Consider the following 16,337-nt stretch of genomic DNA (forward strand, 5'->3'; position numbering starts at 1 on the left):
AATGCACCCCTGACCCCAAAGGGCTCCCAGGGACCCGCTACTTGTTCTTGGCATCTCCAGCCACCGCCAGATACCCGCTTTGCGCCCTCTCGCCCGAGGAACCATTTGGCTCAGCCAGGAGCGGGTGCCACGGCCGCAATCTAAAGCTGTCAGGAGGGGCGGCAAGGCTGCGTCTAGCTACAGGGAAACCCTCCAGCCTGCAGGCCCTGTCATCTCCACCCCGCCAGCCTGAAGCCTGAAGCCAACGGGTGTTACTGCTGGACTGGAGAAGACAAGGTTCGAGCTCCTGCGAAGAAAGCGACTGTCACAACACCAGCCCCCGATGTAGCTCCCTCTGAATGCCACCACCCCTGTGCCTGCCTGCGCGCAACGGGCGAGTTCCTGCCTCTCTCGGGGTGCAGGCAGCCGCGCACCGAGGAGGGGCAAACAGACGACCTAGAGAACCAGAACCAACAAGCCCCGCTAGGCGGACAGAGCTCTAGACGTCCGCAGGGCGGTGCGCGCGTGGGAACAGCCGCCCGCCCCTTGGGTCTCCCCTGGCTCCGCGCTCTACCCCTGGTTCACGTCGTTTGCAAACTCCAAAGGGAAAACGACCCAAACCCCTCCAACCTGTTCGGCTTGGCTCGAAGGGGACCCCAGGGCGCCCATTGCCAAGGCTGGGAACGGAGCTGATGGTTTTCCTGCACCAACAGGACTTTTAAAAGCCGTTCCAGCCGCTGCTCCCCCTCTGGCTACTGCGGCTGGGGCGGGGTGAGGGGCTCAGGAGCAGCCCCACGCGTGGACGGACGTTTGTTTCGATTATAACTCGAGGCCCTTCGAGCTGTGGGTCAGAATTGCAGGTGAGCCCCCAAGTGGCAAATGCACCCGCCGAGCTGCCAGCCCGGCGCAGCCTGGAGAGAAGCGCGGCCGACTGCACGGCCCAACGCTTCCCTGGAGACCGCTGTTAATAGCCCCTGATGGGCTCGCCGTGAAGAGGGGACTGAATCCACCCGGGGAATACGACCCTGGTTGCTGATTATTAACTCGCTCGAGGAGGGCTGGGTAGGGGGTTGCTGGGGCTTGGAACAGGCAATGGGCAGGCTGGGTGCAGCTGTGGGGGTGCCCCCCCAAGGCGGGGACTGCATGGGTTTATAAGCGGCGCCCCCTGCAATAAGGAAGGGGGGGCCCTGCTCTGGGTTGTCTGGTTGGGCTTGGAATGCAGCACGCGGCCTCGCTGCTCCAGTGTGGTTCCCTGGATGGAAACGGGGAGGGGGAACAAACGCCACCACCCGAAAAAGCCAGGTCACTTCACGACTCAGGGAACCCGCAGGGCGCAGAACCCAGGAAACAAAAGCTGCGAGGCTCCCGGGGCCTCTGCTGCTGCGGTGGCTTACCTTGAGGTCCCCAGCTCCTGCAGCAACTTCTTGCTGTGTACCTAGGGGGGGTCCTGAGGGAGTCCAGCGCACTGCCTCTCCTCTGGGCTCCTCTTCCCCTCTCTCTGTCGAAGGACACAAGGTTTTAGCATCTTTCGGGAAAGCTTTGTGCCCCGGAGAGAGCCAGGGGGCATGCAGCAAAAACTGCGGCCGCTGCTCAGACTGGCTGGAGGCGCGCTGGCGATCGATTTGCAGCGGCTGGCTGGGATTTGAGAGGAGGAGGAGGGGGTTTTTCGGGTCAGTTTCTTTGGGCAAGAAACCGCCTCGCTTATTTATTATTATTATTATTATTATTATTATTAATTAATTAATTAATTAATTAATCGTGGCAGATGACCTTTTGCCGAAGCACACCCGAATCTCTGCCAATAACCAGCTTGTCCTCCGCCACTGCCCAGCGCCCCGGCTTTCAGGGGCGCCCCAACATCCCTTGGACACGTTTTCCTCTGAATCCCACTTGCAGTTTAAAAATCAAAGCACGCGGCGCCGCGCCAGTGCCATGGGCTCGGGCTAGCGGAGCCTGCTGCGCCCCAGGCTTTGACAGGCATCTCCCCTTTCCCTGGCAAAAGAGCATCACCCTGGGGTTCTCCAGTCCTCCGCCTTTGGAGGCGCGGAGCGCGGTTGCCGGGCTGCGTTCTCCCCCAGGCTGGCTGGGTTTTGCGCCGCACCGAGCGGTTCCTTGGCGGAGGGGGGACCCTCGCTGAGAGGGCTTTCCAGGGAAAGGAGAATACAAATTAACCTTCCATTACTGCTGCAGTCAACCATGGCAGAAGGGGCCAGTTGCGTGGTGATGACGTCTCCGAGTCCTATAGGTGCAAGGGCTGGTGAGATAGAAGCTATCGCCTTGAACTCTCTTTATTTTATTGGAGTATGGCTGGTAATAAACAGTAATATTTAATTTGTCTGAGACCACAAATCGGCTTCTCGCTGGAAGGCTCCCTCGCCTTGATCTATACAGCCCCGTAGCGCCTGGACTCGAGGTCCTTTCTCCAAATTATTCCCCCACCACCACCACCACCACCCCACCTGCAGAAGGGAATAAACTCCATTTCTGTGCGTCTTTTGGCAAGTTTGCTTCACGGCCCTTGAACGCGCTACTTTGGAGCTGGAGAGGTGAGTGCTTCCTTTACGCTATCAGAGCCTAGAGGCAGACGCGTTGTCTGGTGTGTGTTTGTCGGGTCTCCGGTTGTGGAGTATCTCCCTTTGCCTTTCTCGCCAGGCGCGCTAGTCGGCTGCGGGGTGCAACTCTGTAACTTCCTATTTGGAATCTCACATTGCGCTCGCGGAATTCCGCCTCTGCTTCCCGCTGGTGGGAGCAGCGGTGTAATTCCGGGCTTGTAGGAAGAAGCGAATCCTTACAGGAACGACAAGAGATTGCCTCCAAGTTGCTTACCTGGAAACTTGCGTTCAGAAGGCACTGGGGAGAGACAGCGAGGCAGCAATGCCACCCTCCTTCCCGAGCAGCAACTTGGATTTGAGCTAATGAATTTTACAGGAGAAACAGCAGGCGCGTCCGTGCTAAGGCCAAAGAACTGGCTTGATTTACTCTGACATTTGCAATATTCGCCCTCCCCACTTCTTCTGCATTGCGCGGCGTAGAATTTTCCTTTTAAAATAATAAGAAAATAATAGCTTGCAATGCCCGTCTCTAATTTGTTGGCTGTAACTGTAGCTTCAGCGACGCACATTTTTAAAAGCAGTTACAACTTTTGCCGATTCTTTTCCAGTTGCGGTTAAACTGCAGGGTGCATGAAGCGTGTTAAGCAGACGCCAAACTCTGCACGCACGCACACACACACTGGGGAACACACGCACGCGCGCACACACACAAATCTTTTGCACAACGCTTTTCTTATCCGCATTTCAGTTCAAACTTTCATAGGAATCCAGAATCGATTTTTCAGCTTCCTTGAGAAGAAAGAAAGCAAGACGCTGGGCAGAGCAGATCCAAGCCATGCCATTTATTCCAAGTCTTATCAAAAATACAACCCCCAGCCTGGTTCTCTTCAGGCTGCAGAATGCGACAGGGTGGTTGTTTACCCTGCTTTGACCTATTCAACTTTACCCTCAAAATAATACATTAAAAGGAGCCAGCGCGAGAGAAGGAAGATGCGGCTGAAAATACATCCCCGCTTCTCAACTGACGGCTTGATTATTTGAATACAGCAGAGCCCCTGAGCTTTTGTATATACTCGCATTTCGCAGAGGGAAGGCTGGGGCATTCCAGCTCGCCGTGCGGAGGTGGCGTGTGTGTGTGTGTGTGTGTGTGTGTGTTTTGCAAAAGAGCTTTGCTTTTTGTGCAGCAACAACACAACCGGCTGGGCACCCCCTTCCTTTTTGTGTTCACCCCCTTTTCTTTGGAGGAGGTTGTGTAACGAGGCGCCTCGCTTCGCTCCTGGCTCTGGGCATCCCTTTAATCCCGGCTGGCTTGTGCCAAGGAGTCCCGTTTTCCTTCGGCCCAGGCCCCGAAGAGAACAAGGCAACATTTTGTCCAGAGCTGGTCTGACCCACGTACCTATGAATCAGGGGGTGTCTGGGGGAGGCAGCGCTGGGGGGTGGGAAGAGGTGGGGGTAAGGCTCGTGTTAGGGAAGCCAGCGGGTTCTTTGGGGGGTGCTGCAGCTTGGAATTTGCTCTGGGCTGGGAAAGAGGGATGGAAGACGGGGGCGGGGGGAAGCAGCCTGGGGGAGGGGGTGACTGGTGCTTTTCATGGGTGTCTTTGTGCCTTGTTCTTGTTTGTCTGCCAGAAAAAGAGGCTGGGGCGGGGGAAAGGGCTGTTGAGAGAGAGCGAGACACCGGGAGCAGCACCGAGCTGGTTGGACGGAAGATCCCAGCGCTAGGCGAGCTGAGCTCAGCCCTACCCCACGCCACCCCTCTCCTGGGTGCGCCTGGCTCTGCTCTCCAGGGAGCGGGGACCAGCCGGGATCACCAACCTGCCGGGGGGAGGCAGCTCTTGCCGCCCAGCGACCGCCCCCGCTGGCTCCCTCTCTCGCCCTCCTTAGGAGGGGCTGGCTGGGGAGGGGAGACCCCGAGCAGGCCGAGGAGAGAGGCTTCCCCTCGGCCTCCCGAGCCGCTCTGGTGCGCCTGCCAGCCTGGACGCGCCTGGCGCGGGCGAGCTCTCTCCTTCCAGGCGGGGTTTAGCGGGAATGCGGGGCTGGAGGCACATAAAGCCCAGGACACGGCCCGGACGCCTGACGCCACTGTAACGCCCGCGGCAAAGGGGGCGAAGGGAGGCGATGCGCTGATAGCCCGGACTTCCAAGGCGCAAGGTAACGGCTGTTCCCTGGCCCGCTGTGGCCCTCGCTGGCTGGCTGTCCGTGGGGGGCGGGAAGTGCTGGCCGGGGTCATGGCTTCCAGGCCGTTCTCTTCCCCGCGGAACGCCCGGGCCGGGGGCTGAGATCGGCCGGCAGGTGCCCCCCCCGGGAACCCCCTTTGGTGCCCCCCGGGCGGCACTGGGGCGAAGGAGGGAGCCGAGAGACACGGCTCCGCGCTGGGAGAGGCGCGAAGGGCTGCGGCTGGCGGCCATCCAGAGAGCCGGGCCTGCGGCGGTCCGGCCCAGTGCCCCCCGGGGCGCCCCTCGCCGGGGCTGCGGGAGACGGGCCCGATCGCAAACGGGGCTGAGTCGCTGCGTCCCCACCCCACCCCCGCGCCCTTGCTGAGCTCGGTTTAAACCCGCCGGCGCTGGGCCTCGCCCGCTGGAGACGCGCTGCTCCGCCACAGCCCCCGCCGGCCCTTGGCCGGGTGCTCCCGGCTTCCCCCGTGGGGGCTGAATGGCCGCTACAGGCGCGGGACAAAGGCTGCGAGCAGCGGGCCAACCAGCCGGGGTCCAGGCCGCGTCTTGCTCACGCAGCTCGGCTGCAGGGACCCCTGGTCCCCCGTCTTCGCCCTCCAGCCGCCTTCTCCAACCCATCTGCCTGGCAGGCTGCGGCAAAGTAGAGTCCGCGGGCGGGTGTTTTGCGGCTGCGGGGGGCGGGGGGGGGGCTCCTTTTCTAGGCTGAATCTTGCAGCTAGAAATGGCCTGGGCCCCTCATTCCCATGTTATGTGAATCCAGCTCTTCGCCGGCGAGAACCGATGCAAAGGCCTCGCGTTGTGGGTGTCTGTTGAGAGGAGAATCCAAGCACCACCCGTTCATATTTTAAGCGAGCCCTTTGCCGCTGGGGAAGGGCAGCGCAGTTATTTTATTCTGCTTCAGACTTGGTCCCTTCTCCACGTGACGCGCCTTGGAAGCCGCAGCGGAGACGGTCTTTTAAATATGCAAAACTAGCTGAGCTGAAGTCGATGCGCTGCATATTTTAAAAAGGACAACAAATAATTTAGTGGCTTTTATCTCGCAGGCCCGCCTGCAGGACCCTTGACAAAGCCAAAGCCTTTGAAATTCGGTCTTTACTGTTAGGAGCGGATGGAAGTGTTTGCTCTCAGTGCAACAGCGTTTCTCAGCTTTTGTATATCTGCTGTAATATTGGACCCTGGATGCGTTTCGAGGCGAGTACAACCGCCACATTTCATGCAGGAAATGATACCGCGGCTTGATTTGATTTCTTTACTCTTCGCTTGTAATACGGTCGCAATATCGCAGGGGCCAGAATAGCTATCAAAGGCGATTTCACGCGTTGCCAGCACCTGCAAGGGAAAGCCGCTGTCACGTAAGAAATGTGCATTGCTTCGCGTTTGGCATTTGCAAGCCAGCTTGGTTTTTTTCCTGACAAATGTGGTTATATAATTTGCTTCACGTGGCCCGCGAGGGCCAGGACCTCGTTGAAGGAATTCTCTTCTCTCAAGGAATCATTTTCAGTAATATCATCCGTAGGCGACTCCATCAAGCGGGCTCTCTTACAAGAACAGAAGTCAAGGGGCTCAGTCGTCCGCTGGGCAGGCTTGTATATTTTCTTTAAAAAGTGTAATTTGTGAAGCGCCATTAATTTCAAGCCAGTGCTTCCCCTCTTCCCCGAAAATCCTGTCTCTTATCGTTATTGGCCTTTCCAGATAGCTGGGAATGCAGCTAAACTCTATCTATCTATCTATCTATCGACATATACAGTATACACATCTATGTGTACATGTACATTACATCTATATACAGTGTATATATCTATATCTCTATATTTATATTTACATAGGCAGTATCTATCTAGCTGCCTAATACACAGCCATATCTATATCCATATACAGTATTCACAGCTATGTGTATATGTACAGTACATATATATACAGAGTATATATCTATATCTCTATTTATATTTATATATGCAGTATCTATCTATCTATCTGTCTAATATACAGCCATATCTATATCCATATACAGTATATACATCTATATCTATATGCACAGTATATACATATACAGAATCTATCCATCTAGTATATACAGCTATATCTATATCCATGGACAGTATATACATCTATATATGCCATATATAGCTATATCTATATGTACAGTATATACATATACAGTATCTATGTATCTATCTATGTATCTATGTGTCTGAGAAGCAGAGAGAGAAACATTAATAAAAAATCTCTCCCGGCGCACGGCTCTGATGATTTATAAAAAATTGACTCGCTCCTGCGGACTGGAATAACAAACCGAGCTTTCTATCCCCCCCCCCCCAGTTAAAGGGTCCCATCTTTTCCTCTCCAGCAGCAGCTGCCAGAGGGCGCGTTGGGGAGAAGGTTGTCGATCTCCGGGGCTCTCTCTAGACATTTTCTTAAATGCCGGCTGTGACTTCTGTGGCCCTTATCTCCTCTCCTTGCTGTGCGCCTGCAGTGGGAGAGTCAGCGGAGGAGGCTTGTAACATGGCGGATGCTGAGGAAGGCTTTGGGCTCCCCGGGACGCCAGCTGATGCGGAGTCCAAGGAGCTGCAGTCGGAAAGCAAAGCAGACAGCCAGCTCGGGGCCGGCAGCAAGCCGCCTTCGCCCCCCCAGGCAGCCTTCACCCAGCAGGTAAGCAGCCGAAGAGAGCCCCGCGCTGCTTGCATTGTCTTTGCCCGGGCTGGGGGCGGCTGCAGCGCCCGTGAGATGGGGGTCGGGATCCCGGGCGGCAGCGAGGGGGGGATTCCGGGCGCACGGGGTCAAGTCCTGTGCAGGACCACGGGGGTCGGACCCCACCAGCGGGCAGGGCCGGGACACCAGGCCCGGAGGAGCATTGCACGCCCGTCCCCAGCTCCACGCGCGCCCCAACGCGCACACAAAGGCGCACGCACGGCCGCAGCAGCGCGCGGGCGGACACCCACCCGGAGGAGGGTGGCACGCACCGAGCCCATCCATCGCCCCCACGCCGGCCTGCGGAGGTGTCTCCCTGGCTTCGCTCGGAGACGGGCGAAGCAGCGCGCTCCCCCCGCGGCGCTCGGTGCAGTGAGCAGTGAGCCCGCTGAGATGCAAGCGGGCCCGGAGGCCGGCGGGGCGGTTAACGGGCCGCTTTGGCCTTGGAACCGAGCGCCCCCGAGCAAAGCCGTGGCTCGCGTGGCCGAGCACGGCCCACGGCTGGTCTCGGAGCGGCGAGGGTGAAACAGCCCCGGAGGTGCCGCGCAGGGTTTTCCTGAGCGCGGATCCGAAGCGAAGATGGCCCTTCCTGCCCGTGCAAGCAGCACAAAGGGGCTGGCGGGGCAGCCTGGGCGGAGGCAGACGGGGACACGTTTCGATACAGCCCCGGGATTTCCTCCCGGGTCCATCGGCAAAAGGGAAAGGGGCAGCGCGGGAGGTGGAAAATACAGCGGAGGGGGGGGGACGGTTCCCAGCACAAATCCATCCTTATCCGGTGCTCGCGTGTGTTTGTGTGCGTGAGAGAGAGAAAGTGTGTGTGTGGGAGAGGGAGAATGTGTGTGCGTGTGTGAGAGGGAGTGTGGGGGTGTTTGTGTGTGTCTGTGTGTGTGAGAGAGAATGGGTGTTTGTGTGTGAGAGAAGGAGAATGTGTGTGCGTGTGTGACAGTGTGTGAGGGAGTGTATAGGTGTTTGTGTGTGAGAGAGAATGTGTGTGAGAGAAGGTGTGTATGTGTGTGAGAGAGGGAGAATGTGTGTGTATGTGTGTGTGAGAGAGAATATGTGTGTGGGACAATATCTGCGTGTGTGTGTGTGGGAGAATGTGTGTGTATGTGTGTGTGTGTGTGAGAGAGAGAGAGAGAGAGGTGGATTTGTATTAAAACTAACGAGATGCCCCGAGATTATCCTTTCCTTTGGTCCGCGTTATCTATAAACAAACCGCTTTTAATTCCCCGAGGAGGGCCCGCAGCTTTGCAGGCCCGGTCTGCTTTGCCTGGTGTAATGCTGTGGGAGGGGAGGGAGGAGTCAAGGCGCGCGGGCCCGGGAGCCGCTCTATTGTCCGTTTTGTATTGTGCTCGCATTTCCGTGGCGACCTAGGCACACCTAGCGATCCCCGCGCGCTGGGGCCAAGCACGGCCTGCGCCGGGCTGGGGTGGCGGCCTGTTTGCACCAGCAAAGGCTCTGGGCGACGGGCGTGCGCGGAGCGGCCTCTGCTTTGCGGACGCTGCTTTTCCTCGCGTCCTTGGGTGTTTGCTTGCTTGCCTCGCCTCTGCCCACGAGCGTTTCTCCCGCGGGGAACCCACGCCTTGTCTCGCCCCGAGAGCCGCTTCCAGCTAGGCTCGCTTGACCTCGGGCCTGTTCTCCGCAGGCCCATATGAAAAGGCTGCAAACTCCTCCAAAGCAGAAATCCGGCTCCGAGCTCCCCGCGCTTCGCTACGGCCTCTTTGAATTTTTTTTTCCTGGAGATCTCCCTTCCATGAATCATTCCCTCGCGCTGCTCTGGGACCTCCAGTCTTTGACTGTCAAGTCTGTATAGAAAGCAGAAACGCTCGGGGCCGACATGCCAGAGTGCAATCTCTCTTCTGGGTCTCCTCTCGGGTGTTACCCGCGCTGGGGCCGGGCCGCTCCTTTGTTCACTCATTAGCTTATTTATTTGCAGGGCATGGAGGGGATTAAAGTGTTCTTGCACGAGCGAGAGCTGTGGCTCAAATTTCACGAAGTGGGGACCGAAATGATTATAACCAAAGCTGGAAGGTAAGGCTGAGAAAAGACCGCGTGCTTCTCCTGTTCCAAATAAGCGACAGATAACGGTGTTGTGTTAGGGACGCAGAGGCAGTTTTTACACACATTTCACCAAGCGGGGCTTTGCTCCCCGTAGCGTATGCTCTGAAATAGTCTATCAGGTGCCACAGGACGTCTTGTTGTTTTTTTGCAGGTAGAGACTAGCAGGGCTGTAGCTCTCTGCTGCTGCACACGTATCGACACAGATATTAGTTGCAAAATATACGCTCCTGTCTCGGCACAGAGCGCCTGACAAAGCAACTTGTTCTGAGCCTCTCTCACGCACAACACACACACACGTACCCACGTTTGTCCCTGTGTGCGGGGGTGGGTGTTGGTGCAGACACATTTGTGAAAGTCAAAAGTTGATTTTAAAGCAGTGGAAAATCGGACTAATTGTGGCTGACCAAGACCTGGGCACAAAACAGAACCAAAATGCACAGAAATGAAAATGCGATCATTGCCTGTGTGAAGCTACTGACAGCTGAGGGCATTTTTGATAGATATCTGAAGGATTCTGGGTGGGTTACCGAGAGAGGCTGGTTGGGATAATTTTCTAAGGCCTCCAGTTCATCCGGCTTCCTCTTTAACCGGGATGGGGTTATCCTGAACCCCTTCCCCGGGAGAATTTCCAAACCCCACGCTGACGGCAGCCATTTGGCCCGCATCTTACACTGTGTCATGGAATACAACGCGGTGGGCCGGTTAATATTTTTTTAATACATAAATATTTTGAAACGTATATTTTTCCCTGTTCCCACACATCTAAGCTGTGTTCAGCCCTGGACAAATACACAGCCGCAGAGACATTACCCCGTTAGAGGATCTTGAGCAGGATTTCTGTATCTGATTAGAATGACACAAGATTTGGAAACCCAAGTGGACAGAGAGCGAGAGAGAGAGATCACTTGGTTGGGCTTGTAAATCTAATCACTTAAGGGGGGGCAAACCAGGCTCAGTTAAGCGCCCTCGGTGCTATTTCTTGATACCAGGCCGCTGGGGGCATTGCAGAACTCGCCCTGAACGCAAAGTTCAGCGGAAGAGGCGCTCGGGTGCAATCCAGGATTGTTTAGCGCCAGGCAAATTCCCACCCGTTAGCCCCGGGGAATCGAAATGTATTTTTGCCTTCGTTATATCCCGCCGCGCAGAGGGGCGCGTTCCATCCGGGTAAAAGCCACGAGAGGGGAAAATAGGAGCCGCCCCGAATCGTTCCGAGCCGGCGGACGATGGAGCCGCGAGGCTGCATTGGGTTGTGTTACGGGGCTCTCCCCACCTGTGCTGTGAGGGGGGGCAGGTTTTGGAGCGGGTGAGACATAGATCCGCGCATAGGCTCGGTTTCCCTTCGACCAGCTCTATTGTTGCAAAGGTGGGATCGTTTTAAAAGGCGGATACTCCCCAGCTAACCAGACAGCAAGTAAACCAAGAGCTCCTTAGCCCGGCCGGTTCGCAGAGTGCAGTTGAGTAAATGAATTGTCCTACCGAGAAAAGCGCAGCCGGGCTGGAGGCTCCAGGCCTGTGAAATGATTCGCGTATTGACTTGTTTCAAAATGCCAGGAACGACGTTGCCTTGCAAATTAGCTGGGCGCCCGGAGCAGCGGCGAGGAAAATAAAACCTTCGCCTCAAACTCAACGCAGGCGTGGAGAAAACCCTCGGCTAGCTGGCCCTGGACAACGTTCACAAGCCAGAGCTTCGTTAGAAGTCATGGCACATATCACGTCAGACTAAACCAAATGCCTTTAGTTATTCGTGTGAGGCATAACTCAGGCAATAATAAAACCAAATGTTTGTGGCTTACTTTGGTAGTTGTATCTTTCGGGATACGGGCGCATACTTCGTTGCTCAGGCCAATTTTTCTTTCCCTGCAAACTATTAAAGAGCAGGTTTTGCTGTTTCACTCCTGACTTTGATCGCACGTGCCTCTTTTTTGCTGCTTTTTACGTCACTCAACGACCTGAATTTCATATCGCAAAGACGTGCGAGCAAATATCGTTTCAGGAACAAGAAGTTTTGTTGTTTTTAGTTATGCAGGTTCCCATGCTTATTTCTAGACCGCGGGAAAGCTCAAATCAAAATAATATTGCTCGTTGTCTCTTGCAGTAAAGGAAAGTATTTCTAAAAGTCACTTTTTTTCCAAGGATGGTTGCACGTTTCCAAGTATTTGGAAGTGTGTTCACATGTGGTGTGTGTGTGTACATATCATGTACGTGTGGCTATAACAGTTCAAGCATGCACACGCAAATAGGATACACGTACAAGCGTGTGCTTGAATAAAAACAATACTTTAGCAAAAAGCAATGTCTCATAGTTACGAAAGCAAAATCTACTTTTTACAGGGGTATAAACATAACTATTCCGGAAACACATGATATATTCCCGTATGGTAAACGAGTGAAGAACTGAACGACTGGATCGATCACAGAGAAAAAAAAACCCCACACCTCATAATTAATGAACTATTTTGCTTGGGACAGGAATTTTAATAGTGAAATAATACCCAGCAGGGGGGGAAAAAAAGTCCTGGTTGGACCATAAAGGAAAAGTTCTGTTTTGTGAGTCCACTTTGTGTGTCTGTGTGTGTGTGTGCACGCGAGAGAGAGAGTTTTGTGAGTCCACTTTGTGTGTGTGTGTGTGCGCGACAGAGAGAGTTTTGTGAGTCCACTTCATGTGTGTGGGTGTGCGAGAGTTTTGTGAGTCCACTTTGTGTGTGTGTGTGTGTGTGCAAGAGAGGGAGAGAGATGCCTTTCAGTTGGATATTATGGAACTGATCTGCCCTATAATTCCCTCCCCGGTGCCTGAGTTTGCGGGCCTCCTGTCCTGTTCTCTTCTCCCTACTGCTGTTTGTTTGTTTATTCGCTTGTGTGTTTGTTTGTTTACTTAGGCGCATGTTCCCCAGTTACAAAGTGAAGGTCACTGGACTCAATCCAAAAACGAAGTATATCCTGCTCATGGACATTGTACCAGCGGATGACCACAGATACAAATTTGCAGACAATAAATGGTACGCGTGCAGGGGAGCGGGGGGGGGCGGGAGAGGGGCAGAGCGAGGAGGAAAATCTTTCCTCTGCCTTTGGAGATGGCTCTAGCCATCCCCTTTAACGGTCAGGCTGGAGCAGGGCCTGAGCCGCCCCGGAAGAAATGTGCGGGGCGAACGGCGCAAGGGATCCCCAGACTCTGCACCTGGCCTGAGGTTTGGTAGGCGCCTGAGGACTAGGAGAGGATGGGGTTAAATGGGAAGGGGTGGGGGGATCCAGGGGAACATGTGTCCAAACCTCTCAATTCCTCCCCGCAACGCTGCGCCTTCGTGTCTCCAGCCCCTACGCGGAAGCTGTGGCCGGCCGAGGCGCATTCGCCTTGGTGCGGCCCAAAGGAGACGGCGGGGCAGGGGGCCCTTTCCATGCGCCCTGCCCGCGCCCAGGCGGGTCGCCGGGGCTCAGCGGCTTTGTGTTCCTCTGGCTCAGGTCCGTGACAGGCAAGGCGGAGCCGGCCATGCCAGGCAGGCTGTACGTCCACCCAGACTCACCCGCCACCGGGGCGCACTGGATGAGGCAGCTAGTTTCCTTCCAAAAGCTCAAGCTCACCAACAACCACCTGGATCCGTTCGGACACGTAAGTACCTCGGCGCGCTCCTGGCTGTGTTCCTCCTTCCCCTCCCCGGGGGCAGCTGCAGGGAGCCCGGACCCTTCCCAAGACAAAGAGCCCCAAAGTGCCTTGCGCCCTGCTGGGGCAACGGGAGGGGGACCCCAGGTGGCTGGGGAAAGCCGCGTGCCAAAAGATCTCAGCCAGCTCAGGGCGCCTGATCTGAGCGCTGGGTGGGCCAAGGCAGTGGTGGGATGAACAGGGCGGCACACAGGGCGAGATGTTTCCGGAGGGGGGCTGTTTTCTGACTTTTATGGCATCTCTGTTTGTCAGATGGAAAGTAAGACCCGGGGGAGGGGGAAAGGGGATTAAGTTCATTAACTGGCTCTTGCTACACGCCGGTAAACTCCTAGGCCTGTCCCTCTTGTCAACAGTTGGATGTAATTGAGCTGTTACTCCGGGCGTTGCATTTCAAGATTGCAAGACGCGTGGTGCGGGAGAGGGGGGGACGCTGGGTGAAATCTAAAACAGGCTCACGTGGCTCCTTGCGATGTGGGGAACTGCTGGAGCTGAGCTGGTGGCCCAGGCGTCGGCAGCTGGGCTGGGACGCAGCGAAGGGGAGGCTTCAGGCCTGGTTGAAGAAGGGAGGGACAGGGAAAATGGGAAGAAGTCCTAGCTGGGCCAGATGCAAAGCTTATGGGGATGTAAGGGAAGGAGCTAATGCAACGGGGCGGGGAGACAGGCCATGGGATTCATTATTCTTTAACATAAACAGCATGGTCCTTTCCGCCTCAGTGCAGGGAGAGGGAAAACAATACCTTCACAGCTACACCCCTGTCTTTTTTTCCACACCCATCCTACAGCAGAGCAGGTGACCTGGAGTTGCTAACCTGGGGCTGTTCCATTCTTATGACTCTCTCTCACCAGGCATATACATACAAGCCGCTCTGCGGCTTGTGTGTTTATGCCTGGTGAGAGAGAATCATAAAAAAAGGCCTTTCTGTAGCATTTGCAGGCCAGTATATGCACTCTGCAGTTTTGCATACTGCAGCGTTACAGGATTTCAAGGAGCATAAGCCCAGGCAAATCAAGGTGACTCCCAGTGTTATAAGGTAGGGGATAATCTTTTTCCCTGGTCAGTGGGAAGATGGATGAATCTCCCTCTCCACATCCTTGAAAACTGAATATTGTGCTGTTGGGACTGTGAGTTTTCCCCAAGCCTTTGTCCGGGCTTGGACGTTGGCTGTATCCTCCACACAGGCGAAACACACCGCGTTGCAGGGAGCAACTGCTGAGTTACCTGCTGGGTTTTTTTTTGCCCCCATGAATTGGGTGAAGAGCAAAATCAATGGGGTATCACCTGAAAGGAAATCATGTTTTGTGGTCCCCAATTCAAAATGCACCAAGGCGAAAAAAATCCCCACCCGTAAACATCAAGGATCTCTGCCCAGAAAAGCGTGTGAATGGCCCAGCCAGGAACAGTCGTGTGTCAAGGGTCTGCCTTTGAACAAAAACAGTCAGAAGTAGACAACAGGGTATGAATCAAGCTCCCGAGGGTCCCTTTCCAAGCGTGGTTTTTTCCAGGCTCATTTCAACACTTGGAATTTTTGAAGCACAGCTTGGGCTATTAACTGCAGGCCCACGTGTCCTCCACAGGTGGAACCCAATCCTCCACGCAGAACGCCAGGGCACACAACAAGGATGGGAGGCCCAATTAACTCAGGAATTGCAGGGAAGATTCCAGATCCCAGCCTAACACAACCCTTCCTCCTCTTAATGCTGGTCTGTCTATTCATTCTTCCCCGCCCCCCAGCAAGAGGATATACAGGCTGTGTCTACGCTACAGAGATCTTCCAAAAGATGCCCTTCTGGAAGATCTCTTCCGAAGTACTTCTTCCGAAAGAGCACATCCACACACAGGCCATTTCTACCCACGCCACTCTCTCCGGAAGCCACGTGATAATGAACAGGACGAAGACGCTAATAAGGCATGGATGTAAATTTCCAGTGCCTCATTAGCCTATGGTCAATTTTCAGGGAGACTGGGCTTACGGAAGGAGGATTTCCTTCTGGGAGATCCCTGTGGGCTGTGCTTCTACATGGCTGTTTTGGAGTCCGGAAGAACTTTTTCCAGACTCCGAATCATGTGACCATATGCTTATGAGGCACCGGAAGTTTGCATCCGTGCCTCATTTGCATCTTCGCGGCGGTTCATTACCATGCTGCCTCTGGAGAAAGTGGCATGTGTAGAAATGTCCACAAAAAAGTGGATGAAAAAATCAATCCGGTCTTTCCAGAGAGAGCGTCCACACAGCCCCTGCTCTTTTGAAAGAACAGACTAGGGATCGAAAAATCTGGTACCATGAGGACTGCTCCTCTGAGAAAAGGGCTAATGGAGGGTCTGCACATGCTTTTTTTTTTTTTTTTTTGGAAAGAAGCTTTTGAAAGGAGGCACTTGTCCTCATCTGGAGGCGGAACATGGGTGCAGGAAGAAGAGCCACATTCTTTAGATTTCAGATTGTACGAGCGCATTTTGTGTATGGTTCTCTGCAAGTTCTTGCAGAAAAAGGCTGGATTTTCCAAAACAACTTAGTACTGTTGATGCAGCCACACTCTCCAGGGTTCTCCATCCACCAAGAGTGGAAGAAGCATCCACTCCAGACTCCTTCCCAACCTCCAGGAGAGGGGGATAATTCTTAGCTAACAGATCTAGCCCTGTATTTGGAGGCTTAGACTCCAGAAGCAGCTTTCTCCACCCCCAAGCTCCCTCCCACACCAGGATCTGCACTCTAAAGGAAGATTTTTCTGGGTGAAGGGGGGCTGATAGAAAGAGCTCTTGGAAGAAAGAGGCCAGCAGCCATGTTACCCCCAGCGGGTACAAGCGGCAGTATGAAACAGTCTCTTTAAACAAACCTAAGGCCAGGCTAAACAATAGGCACTTCAGAGGAGAAGCTGCATCAGTGGCCCCTCAATTAGAGTCGCTGTAATGAAATTAAAAATCATTAGATCGTTCACCATTGATGTCCACGACTTACCGGGCTGTCAAAGCAATTTGGCTAAATCCCCAGGATGAGAGGGCCTTGCGAGCAAAGATGACTCACAGGGGCCGGGGCTGGCTGGACAGAGTGCGTCTGTCTGTCGCCAAGTTTTGCAGCCGTCATTATCATTACAGAGTACAACCCAGGGAAGGGTAAAAAAGGGGAAGGGGGAAGCCAGAGAGAAAAATCTTTTTCTTCCAAGATTAATCCCAGTTGAGTGCCTAGCTTTGGAAAGAGACAGTATCGGGTTTTATGGGAAACATCTAGGAAGTCC

General features: G+C 54.6%; 1 protein-coding gene and 1 long non-coding RNA gene across 4 annotated transcripts in view; one reads left to right on the forward strand and one right to left on the reverse strand.

Annotated features, from left to right (window-relative positions):
* The window catches only part of LOC142022491 (uncharacterized), a 33,159-nt gene extending 30,737 nt beyond the window's left edge, over window positions 1-2,422 (reverse strand). Inside the window, exons 1-2 of the long non-coding RNA XR_012647978.1 lie at window positions 1,990-2,422; window positions 1,374-1,477 (exon numbers count right to left, since the gene is read on the reverse strand). This is a non-coding gene — a long non-coding RNA (uncharacterized LOC142022491). The remainder of the gene's footprint in view (window positions 1-1,373; window positions 1,478-1,989) is intronic.
* Window positions 1-16,337, forward strand: part of TBX5 (T-box transcription factor 5) — a 91,895-nt gene that overhangs the window by 33,341 nt on the left and 42,217 nt on the right. For all 3 annotated transcript variants that reach the window (XM_075012395.1, XM_075012394.1, XM_075012393.1), the window contains exons 2-5: window positions 7,176-7,351; window positions 9,327-9,421; window positions 12,328-12,447; window positions 12,908-13,055. In XM_075012395.1, the coding sequence (XP_074868496.1) occupies window positions 7,176-7,351; window positions 9,327-9,421; window positions 12,328-12,447; window positions 12,908-13,055 (539 nt within the window). The remainder of the gene's footprint in view (window positions 1-7,175; window positions 7,352-9,326; window positions 9,422-12,327; window positions 12,448-12,907; window positions 13,056-16,337) is intronic.

The sequence above is a fragment of the Carettochelys insculpta genome, chromosome 18, assembly GCF_033958435.1.
Source record: "Carettochelys insculpta isolate YL-2023 chromosome 18, ASM3395843v1, whole genome shotgun sequence".
In the NCBI taxonomy this organism is placed as follows: domain Eukaryota; kingdom Metazoa; phylum Chordata; order Testudines; family Carettochelyidae; genus Carettochelys; species Carettochelys insculpta.